General features: G+C 43.9%; 1 protein-coding gene across 1 annotated transcript in view; it reads left to right on the forward strand.

Annotated features, from left to right (window-relative positions):
• EGF (epidermal growth factor) overlaps positions 1–7,155 on the forward strand; it is an 85,002-nt gene extending 77,847 nt beyond the window's left edge. Inside the window, exons 21-23 of the mRNA XM_006755233.2 lie at positions 522–636; positions 3,879–3,984; positions 6,098–7,155. Coding sequence (XP_006755296.1) covers positions 522–636; positions 3,879–3,984; positions 6,098–6,348 — 472 coding nt within the window. The 3' untranslated portion in view covers positions 6,349–7,155. The remainder of the gene's footprint in view (positions 1–521; positions 637–3,878; positions 3,985–6,097) is intronic.
• The last annotated feature ends 3,992 nt before the right edge of the window (positions 7,156–11,147 follow it).

The raw sequence follows: 11,147 nt of genomic DNA on the forward strand, positions 1-11,147 counted from the left end.
CTGCCCTAGTTAGCAGGTGCCTTGGGTGGTCACGCTGTCTTCCGGCCCCACTGGCTTCACTTATGAAATGAGCTGATATAGTGTGTCACGTGATTGCTGTGCAACTATTTCCATAGACTGCCCACCTCCCCACCAAGGTGTAGATCCGTTAAGGTAGAGATGTTTTGTTGTTGTTTTGGGGGGTTGCTATATCTCCAGTCCTAGGACAGTGCCTAGGATGTAGGTAGTATTCAATAAATTCATGGCTCCCTCCCCATTTCCATTTTATGCCATCCCCCCTTCCCACCCCCACCCCCATCTCACAGCACCTTGGAAAAAGTGAAACATCATCTGGAAAGTTCTGCAGAAAGTAAGGGCTTAAAAACCCCAAGTTGTCTTTCTAGTTTTCTCAATGTTTCATCTCCCCCATGCATTTTAAGTACCTAAATTGCAGTAGCAAACGTAGTCGTCCCTGACCATGCCTGAGCGGGCTACTGTTTTGTGTTGTGTTGAGATGGTCTCACATTTTGGTTTGATTGCAGGACTCAGAAGCTGCTATCGAAAAATCCAAAAAACCCTTACGAAGACTCGAACAGAGATGTGAGCGCCAGGCCTGCAGATGGAGAGGCTGGGATGTCCCCTGGCCCCCAACCTTGGGTAACGTGACCAAAGTGCATGAAGCAAGAAATTGGCTTTGTACCAATCCCAGCTCAGTTTTTCTAATTCTTCTGAGTTCAGAGGGACTGGAAGCTGATCTAGCTTCCAGCGGGTGTTAATGTGATAGCGGACACCACAATAACTGGGCGGGGCGGGGGCGGGGACAGGGAAACAGGCAAAGGGATATGGGAAGGGCTCCAAAATGTGCCTTTGCCTCTCCATAAGCACCCATGTCGAACCATGGCAAACAGGGAAACGTTTATCAGGAGACCTTATGGAGAGGCAAAGGCACATTTTGGAGCCCTTCCCATATCCCTTTGCCTGTTTCCCTGCCTCCGCCTCCACCTGGTTGGGCTGGGGGACTCTGCCCTAAAGTAAAGTAATCCAACAGGCTACAGTAGTGCCATACTTTAATTGCACTAGAAACTCACGGAACCTTTCTTTCGATCATGCAGCTTTTTCCTATAACGTGGATTGTGATGTGTATATGAAAAGTCTTTCCCAATTGTAGGTGATCCTCTTCAGATGGATGTCTTAAAAACCCAAGGTGTTTCTCCTAATTGTCTGCCTGTTTCTTTCCTCACAAACATTTTAAATCCCTGAACTGCAGCAGCAAAACAGTTGCCAGGCTTAGCAAATAAAAAATACGGTCCACCTAGTTCCATTCATACTAATACTAAAAGTTCCAATTTAAATTCAAATTTAACCAGGTGCCCTATTTTTTATCTGGCAACCCTATGGATTCAAGTTCAAAATGCTTCCCGGATGACCCACTTCAGAAATTGATCTTCAAACACTAGAGGGCAGCCTTGAGACAGGCTAAACGTTTGAAACTTGGTATTTTTGTTCCCAGAGACCTGTCAGAGATGACTTGACTGGTTCACTGTGTGCTGTAGGTATTATCGGTGGGATAGACTGTGGAAGAGGCTGGAATATATGGCAGGTCCATGGGGGATTGAAACCGGTGGGCGAACAGGGAAATGTTAATTAGGAGAGCTTATGGAGAGGCAAAGGCACATTTTGGAGTCCTTCCCATATCACTTTGCCCGTTTCCCTGCCTCCACCTCATGTGCATCCCCAGAGGATAGCTTTCCTGCAGTTACGCTTTTCACCGCCTATACTATCCTCCACCCAGCCTATACTATCATCCAGCATATACTGATTTTGTGGTTGAACCTGAGTATAGAAATACAATTAGAAATGTGGGTTCTAGCCTGACTGATCCTCACAGCAAATGGAGGTCTAACTTTCAGCACGACACGTACCCCCTGCCTCCTCTTCAGGACACCAAGGGGTTTGGGTTCGATGAGCTCTAAGATTCCTCTGTCTCTAGAAATTCCGTAAGTGTGTGATTCTGGGTGCACTTCGCTATAGAATGTCCTCAGTTCTTCGAGGCCTTGTGACTTCTAAGTCCACAGGTTGCGCTTGTCAGTCTATATGGCATTTTGGTCAGGTGTTGAGTAGCAAGTTGAATTCACCTGACTTAACTCAGGGAGAGAAGGAGACACAATCGTTGTGTATCTTTTTAAGAAATCAAAAACACTTGCCGTTGCCATGAGCAGCTTGTTGTCATGAGTAGCTTCTTGGTTGGTGGACGGGGGGTGTGGGGTGTGTGGGACGGGGGCTCCCAAACTCAGTCGCCCTCACCAGATATCAGTGAGAGCGGGACAGAGCTGAGCACGCCAACGAGGAGCAGCTGCTGCAGAAACAAATCTGGTTCTGTCAGCTGCCATCCATGTCTCAGCCCAGGATTCAGAGACCTGTGTTCTGCTCACAGGGAGACATGGGGTTGGAAATTTTGCAGTGCAGAAGGCTGAGTTTTGACTGGAGCTGGAAATAATGGGCATACCCCCATAACAGTGGGTCACAGATTGATTTTACAAAATGTTGCTTCAGGGAGTCCATTCATGACAAGGAGAAGGATTAGTGTTGTGGGAAATATATACTAATAAAAGGGTAATATACTATTAGACCGGATCGACCGGACATCTTCCAGATGTCTGACTTCCTTCCGGAAAAGCCAAGGTGGTGGGGGCCGAGGCAGAGGCGGTTAGGGGCGAGATCAGGCTGGCAGGGGAGCAAGAAGTTAGGGGCGAGATCAGGCTGGCAGGGGAGGGCAGTTGGGGGCAATCAGGCTGGCAGGCAAGCAGTTAGGAACCAGCGGTCCTGGATTGTGAGAGGGATGTCCGACTGCCAGTTTAGGGCTGATCCCTGTGGGGTCCCAGATTGGAGAGGGTGCAAGCCAGGCCTCTAGTAAGAGAATGGAAACAGGTATTCAGGGGATCCACTCTTCCATAATCAACATTTCTCTCCCGAATCAACTCCACTCATCATTCCTTTCTATACTTTTCTCAAAACCTGAGCAAGGTTTTTCCATTCCCTTTTCCTCCTTGTATTTCTGAGTTATGGGCTTCTTCTTATGTAGGGCTCATTTCCGAACCAATGGAGCTTGATTAGCCAAAACCTTGGGCAGTGCCTCCTCTGAGTCACTGATCCGTAAGGAAGGACTTTCCCAAACTGCGCCCTTTATTCTGGGGCCTGAAGTCACTTCTTTTCTTTCCTTTTATCATTGATCTATTTTAATATTCAATGTATAAGGTGCGAATGTGAGCCAGTGACCTCTGATCAGCCCCCATTGCAAGTGCCACACCAATTGTGGATAATACAAATAATAACAGAGATAATCATTTTATTGCCCAAAAAGAAACGTTACTTTCTGTGCCTGCCTTTTAGAATTCTGGTTCCCACACTGTTCAAGCATGAAAAAGCATTTGGTGGATTCCTGCAAATAGTATTTGCACTATTAGTTATTACTACCCATGCATGACTCCAATTACTCAGAACTTGGTAGCATAGTTAAATGAATTTTATTAACTTAGTTGGAGCACATCTTATAGGAGATATTATTTTTCCTGGCCTATTGGCAATGCTTAGAACACTTATGGATTCTTGGGTTGATTAAAGTAAAGCATGACCCAAAACTTGCGATTCTGGCATTAGGATAGATCGTTCAGTAAAGACATTGATAGGGCCTGGCTGCTTTAATAGAGAGCAACATCAAGTTTCAAACTGAACTAAACTTCTCATTCATTAGCCAGAGAAATAAATTTGACAGGACCTTTCCTTCAGCTTTCAACTTCCATAGTATGAACATGAGAAGCCGTAGCCTCTGATCATGTACGCTGAGATAATGTATGAATTATAACGATGTTCTCTCTCTCCCTCCCTTTTATTCTCTGCAGTTTGTGGTTCTAAGGGAACACCAGAGTCTTGGGGATGGGACTCGACCTGTGGCCCCCCAGGACGGCCAGGCAGCAGATGTTGGCCAGTTTACCTCCCTGGAGTCTGGTGAATGGTTATCTTTACTTTCCTCCTGAATGTTTTTCTGAATGTGAAAAGTGTCATGTAAGCCCAGAAGCAAGAGTTAAAATTGGATGAGCTCTGTGAGCCGCTGGCTGTATTGGAATGCCCCCGAGCTTCAGAGAAAGATATTTGGACTGGATTCCTGCCTTAGATGTGAGGTTACCATGGTCTCAAATCCCTGGTCACATAGCAGTCTGCTAGGTCCCTTTGAGCAAGCTCACGATGAGTTGACTCATTTTGAGTTAGGTTGGGCTTTGTGGTCATTCTTGGGGTTCGGGTGTATATTGGTAGTTGTCGGCATAGTTCCAGGGACACTGTCAATGGATCTAAGAAAATGCGTTCCATGTTCTAGAAGGAAGGGTTCTTGTACAGCTAGGTTGATGAGGGGGTTCTCCCAGGGCATGGGGAGTATTCAAGTCTTATCAGAGCTAGCCTTCAGTGGCAAGCCTGGACATCTAGGAAGTCCATCCAGGCCACTGGGAGAGGGGCCACCAATCAATCCAGGCCCCTCTGGAACTCAACCCGCCTCAGGTAGAGATGGAGTTAGATATGCGTTGACATAATGCCTTTGACAAGAGTTGTATTTTGATCAACTTCTGGGGTTTCAGTCTCAGATATCAAAGTTCTGTTTCATAACTCAGAGAACAAGGCTGAGTATACTTTGTATCATAAGCTTTGAGAAAGGTTCAGAAAACCTTGGAGCCAACAAAAACAGTTCCTCTGCTAGCGTTTCAGCTGCACTTACATGTTCTGATATTTGCCCTTCACAAATATGCTTATTACCATACTCTCCTCCCAGATTTCCTTGTAGAGAGAACATAGGCTTCTTATTTTTTAAAACTTACTCTAAACTTACCTCTCATACATACGTTGCCATGGGACCCAATTCCGTTGAACTTTACTTCATAATATCCAGAGGGACACCCTGGATATTAAGGTACACTTAGGAACTGACAATTAAAATTATGGTAAATATTATCGTGCTGTACGTACTGTTCCCAGTGTTGTTGCCTGGGTAATGAAAACATTCGCCATTTTCAAAAGTTGCTTTGATTTTGTTGTTATTCGTAGCATTATTAGAAAGTAATAGAATATCTTATAGTTACATTCTACTTTTTCTTGAAGAGCTAAAAATACATAACTCTTTGTTACAAAGGTAATCCACTCTAGAGGCACATATATTATGATTTTGTAAGTTAACCAATAGCACAGTGATTTGACCATGATATGGCTAAACTCAGGAAAGAGCTAAGGACTCGGCTGAGTACTCAGGAATAGGTTAGAATATTTCTCTTTTGGGTCACTCGATTGCAGTGATGGCAAACCTATGTCACGCATGTCAGAGGTGACACGCGAACTCATTTTTTGGGTTGATTTTTCTTTGTTAAATGGCATTTAAATATATAAAATAAATATAAAAAATATAAATCTTTGTTTTACTATGGTTGCAAATATCAAAAAACTTCTATATGTGACACGGCACCAGAGTTAAGTTAGGGTTTTTCAAAATGCTGACACGCCGAGCTCAAAAGGTTCGCCATCACTGCTCTATTGCAAACAGCTTGAGCCATTCTCTACATGCCACTCACACAACCGCCTCCTAATATCATGTCCAGCTGTCTCATAAATCAAGATTGGGTCTGTGCTAATCCCTCCTCTGCTCCTGGGAAACCTATTAAAAACACAGGCTGTGCCAGGGGCGGACCCACAGCACCATATTCATTGACCTCAGCCAGCATCAGCAGCTGCAGGCCCAGTGGGAAGCACCACGAGAGGTCAGAGCACCATGCGAGGGGATAGGAATGCAAGTGCGTTCACAGCCTGAGCTCCGGCCTCAAGTCACTTACGGTCTAGACGGGGAGAGAGGAAATACACAGGGAAAGTGAAAGGGCACTGTCGGGTAGCATAGTCCTTTGAATCATCTCAACCAACCAAAAGTATTTTCATTTTTAAAGCATTGGGTCTTGAATGGTTCAGGAATGGGCTCATTTTGCGCCACATTTCAGGTCTGTTCTCCAGCCAGTGCTATTAAGATATCTCTTGCTGGAGATTGTGCATGACGTGAATTCTAAAATTTCTTTCTTTTTTTATTGTATAGGGTCAGTGCAACCGATATTGTTTATGAAGGAGCCCCAGATGCGTGTGGGCACAGGGTACGGCGGCTGCGTTCCACCACCCAGTGGTAATGGCTCTGTCCCCCAGAGGATGGAAGGTAGCTTTCCTCTCCCCTCCTCTGGGGCACAGCCCAAGGCTGAGGGGGTGGAGAAGCCCCATTCTCTCTGGTCGGCTAACCCATCCTGGCAACAAAGGGCCCCGGATCCACCACAGCAAGTGGAGCTGACTCAGTGAAAACTGGAAGTTGAAGAAGAACACACTGTATGTGTGGACGGACGGTAATGCTTTGTTTCAAAAAGAAGAGGGAAAGAAAATACACATCTGACTCCTCAATCTCTACAACTAATCACCTGCTCCGCATCCTGGAAGCAAATATGAACTGTGTTTTTGCTTCTTCCTTCAAAGAAGTCCTGCTCCGGATTTTCACATCAGAGTAACTGGGAGAACCACTAGATAACTCATTAGAAACCAAATGGGGACAGTGTTGCTTTATAAATTGTGTGGTCTTCAATAATCAATACAGATAGATTCTTTTTCCCCTGCAGCCCCAGAAGAAATCTGGGGTTGAAGCAGGCAATCACACAGGTTTGGCCAGTTATAATGTAATTGGACAGAACATTTAGCGCAATCTTATGAAATGGTTAGAATATTAAAATTACTGTTATAATACATTGCAGGCATTTAATTTATCACTATTTAACTTACCCAAGCTGGTAATTTTGAGAACGAATTATAATAAATTAATGGAAGATGTACTCATTTAAAATCTGATTTCCTCAGAATTAGATGACTTATTTTTCTATCTAAAAATCTTTAAATGAAAATGTTACCCAACAGACCTCAGTGTTTCTTAGGCATTGCTCTCCTCTCCCCCTGAGAAGTTTTTTCTAATGAAAATGATAAATTTGCCCTGTATGTGTTTGCACATAGTTTTACTTATTTTCAAATGTGAGATTGTAAGCAAATTGCCAGATTTATTTTCATTATGAACAGCAATTGATTTCTTCTAATTATTTAAATAAAATCACTGTAAAAGATAAACACTGTATTGTATACCTGGTTAAATAAGTTACAGTCTGTGGGCATGTTAGAGTTGAATCAAAGTGATTCGCTAAGCTTGCTATTGTTACTCCTTTAGAAAAATTAACATTTCTTTAACTTTATCAATTTTCACAAGGTGTTCTAAATAAGTGCCATTCTTGCAGTCCAGGCATCGTTAGTACAATTGACACAAGCTAACACAGGAACTGGATGTTGTCCAGGGCTTTGGGTTGTTTAGTTCCTACATTAACTAGTCTTTGTTCTTATTTGTTTTTCTTCGTTTCTTTTTTTTTCTTTTCAATTCCTTGGACTTTGGTTATACAAGAAGTCAGCATAAAAATGAATGTATGTACATCTTTTCAAGTGGATAGCCCTTAGAAACTTTGCTGAAGATCAGTGGTGGGGAGGATAACTTATGTTAGCTACATATTCAGTATGACCCTTCTCCTACTTAATTTAGATTTTTCTCTATTCAGTTTTGCTTTAGTTGGTAGTTTGGATGAGAAACCCTGTCTTATTTCTGAGTGAACTGACCTCAGAAGAACAATAGTCATAATTTCCCCAGTTATGGGAAAATTATATTCCTAAGTGTGAATATTTTTTTCTTTCAAAAATGAGCATTTTTGGAGCTTTAAGGGTTTAGATTACTTTTTAAAAAATTTTTTAGCACCTCATTCTTCTGGGATTTCAAAGATAACTAAAGAGATGATATACGACCACAATCGCTCATAACATAGTGTTATATCTGAACCAGAAAATCCCTGTTTCTTTTGAGCTTTTCAGCGAATGTGATACTTCATGAACTGGGATCCTGGCAAATCCCTGACCAGGTTCGAACCCCAGCTCCATCCTGGATCAGAGTAAACAAACGGCTTTCTATTCTTTAGTCCACAAATCACCATGGAGTTGTAGCTTCCTTCTTGTGTTTAAAGAAATACTCTCCTTTTAACATTTAGTTTTACAAAGAACATTTTCATCTAAGATATTTGATTTGCATTTTTTCCAGACTGAATAGCCTTAGAGCCTGTCATTCATAATCTCATGGTGCATAAGGCCTGATAGCGATTCTATTTGACTAAATGTCACCCACCACGTTTACAATGAACATTTTGCCCACCTTTCTACCACCTCATGAAGGCTTAGTACACCTCATTCAGTTGATACCTTATGGTTTTAGTTCCTCCTATTAGCCTTGATTTCCACTGATATCCTTTTCCTATGAATAAAGGATAATTGTGTGATCATTGAAAATATGTTAAAAGCACTAAATAATTTCTTCAAAAAACACCCCGAACCCAAATCAAACAAAGAAAATGGGAGAAGGGGAAAATATCTGGTCAACTTAAGTACGTGTGACGGTTAAGGTTGCATTTTTGTTTTGTTTTACCTTTTCTCTCTTTATTGAAATCCTCAGGTGAGAAAGGCTTCTGGGCATCGTTTTCATCCTGTGCACCTGAGCTCCGGGCTTGCCTGAAGCAGAGCACTGTTCTGTTAGAAGCTGGCAAGGGTCTCTGCCGCTAGTGGTCATGGGCTGGGAACACAGCTCCGTAGGAAAATCTGATAACGATTAACATAAGATTAAATATGCACCACATGTCTGAGACAGACTTGAGAAAGCATAGAAATTTCTAAATAGGAAAATTTCCTAGTTGGTGGTCATCCCCCCCCCCCGCCACCCCCCACTGAATACTTGGCCCTTCTGATGTGGTCCAATTCTCATCTCTGGTAGACCAGAAGCGAAGTTCAGATCTGTCCCACTCAACAAGGAAGACTTCAGCAAACTTTCTAAACTAAGAACTGCAAATCCCAGGTTAATACCAACATTATTTGGATTCTTGTTTTCATTTATAACATTCATCTGCCAAAATAATGGAACTATAGTAAAATTGTTATTATTCTAAATCTTTAGGAAATCATTTTGGACAGTGAGTCAAGTGGTTGCACTGTGGTTTCTTTAGCTCTGAAATGATGCATCATTTCAGAGCTAAAGTGGTTGCACTGTGGCTCGGTTGGCTGGAGCATTGTCCCTGTACACAGAAAGTTTGCAGGTTTGATTCCTGGTTAGGGCACATATCTGGGTTGTGGTTTGATTCCAGGTCAGGGTACGTACTGGAGGCAGCTGATCAATGCCTCTCTCTCTCTCTCTCTCTCTCTCTCTCTCTCTCTCTCTGCTTTTCTTTCTCTTCCTCCCTCTCTAAAATCAATCTTATATATTAAAAGCCTAATATGCTAAGTATCCAGTCGTCTGGTCATCCATTCAACCAATCAAAGCATAATATGCTAATGATATACTAACACTGCTCAACTGCTCGCTATGATGTGCACTGACCACCAGGGGACAGACTCTCCAACTGGTAGGTTAGCTTGCTGATGGGGTCCAGCCCATCAGGACTGAGTGAGATGGGCTGGACATGCCCTGGAGTCCTCCCGCGGTCCCTTCCCATCTAGCCAACCTCTCACGTCCCTCCCCAGCCCCAATCGTGCACCAGTGGGGTCCCTCGGCTTGGCCTGAGCCCTCTCGCAATCCAGGACCCCTCCTGGGATGTTGGAGAGCTGATTTCAGCCCGATCCCACAGGCCAGGCCAAGAAACCCCACTGGTTCATGAATTCATGCACGGGGCCTCTAGTATATATATAATGAGGTATCCTTTGTGTGAAGCAGGCACCAATACAAAACTAAGGTGTTATTTCTACCACTGAGGTATGAGACACTCAAGGCCAACTTCTTTAAAGTCCAAATATAATTTTATCAGTTTAAGACCACCCTCTTTCTCTACCATTGCATAAAATATGTTGAGCATCCTATATAATAAAAAGCTAATATGTAAATGGTCAATCACGACCTCACGCCATCATGCCCTAACGGCTCAGACACTCAACACTGGGGAGAGAGGTGTGGGGACCAGCAAGGCACAAATGAGCTTGCAAGAGAGGAATGGGGTCCAGCCAGGTTGCAGCCCGGAAGAGGGACAAGCCACCCACCCCATCGTCTCAGGCGCCAGCGCCTGGGCCTGTGGCCTGGCAGAGGGACAAGCCACCTGCCCACAGTCCCCTGCGGCTGTGGCCAGCCTGGGTGAAGCTCTCCCAGTTCCTGGGTGCCTGTGGCCAGCCAGAGAGAGGGAATCCTAGGTCCCAGGTTTGGGGCAAGGCAGAGGTGGTTAGGGGGTGGACAAGCCAGCAGGGGGAAGTTAGGGGTGGTCAGGCCAGTAGGGGAGCAGTTAGGGGCAATCAGCCAGGCAGGCAGAGTGAGATAGGGGTGACCAGGCAGGAAGAGGTGGTTAGGGGCAATCAGGCAGGCAGGCGAGCGGTTAGGAGCCAGCGGTCCCAGTTTGCAAGAGGCAGTCAGACATCCCCCAAGGGGTCTCAGATTGGAGAGGGTGCAGGCTAGACTGAGGGACCACACCGCCCCCCAGCATGAATTTTGTGCACCAGGCCTCTAGTAATTACATATTTTCTTGATAACATAAGAACTTCAATACACATCAACCATAATAGCATGTTATCATTTTGTGATGATCAGAACTCCTTCAGTTGATATTAAAGGTCCTTACACCTTGAATCTGAACATTTTAACCTATTATTTTCATTATTTTTCTGGTGGACAGTCAAGCTGTCAGCTCTCATCTCTCTGTCAATTACCTTTCATAGAAGCTTATCTTTGCCTTCCTTGTTGCTTCTGTTTTGTAAACTTAGGGTTTAGATAACCAAGCATATTAGCATTGTAAGTAAAATGAAAGTAAATGTATATTGAAGGAGATCTTTTTTTTTTTTTTAATTTAAATCTTTATTGTTCAGATTATTACATTTGTTCCTCTTTTTTCCCCCATAACTCCCCTCCTCCCGCCCCACCCCCGCCCTCACTCCCCACCCACTGTCCTCATCCATAGGTGCACGATTTTTGTCCAATCTCTTCCTGCATCTCCCACACCCCTTTCCCCCCAAGAATAGTCAGTCCATTCCCTTTCTATGTCCCTGATTCTATTTTTCCTGGA

Source organism: Myotis davidii, unplaced genomic scaffold (assembly GCF_000327345.1).
Source record: "Myotis davidii unplaced genomic scaffold, ASM32734v1 scaffold973, whole genome shotgun sequence".
Classification (NCBI taxonomy): domain Eukaryota; kingdom Metazoa; phylum Chordata; class Mammalia; order Chiroptera; family Vespertilionidae; genus Myotis; species Myotis davidii.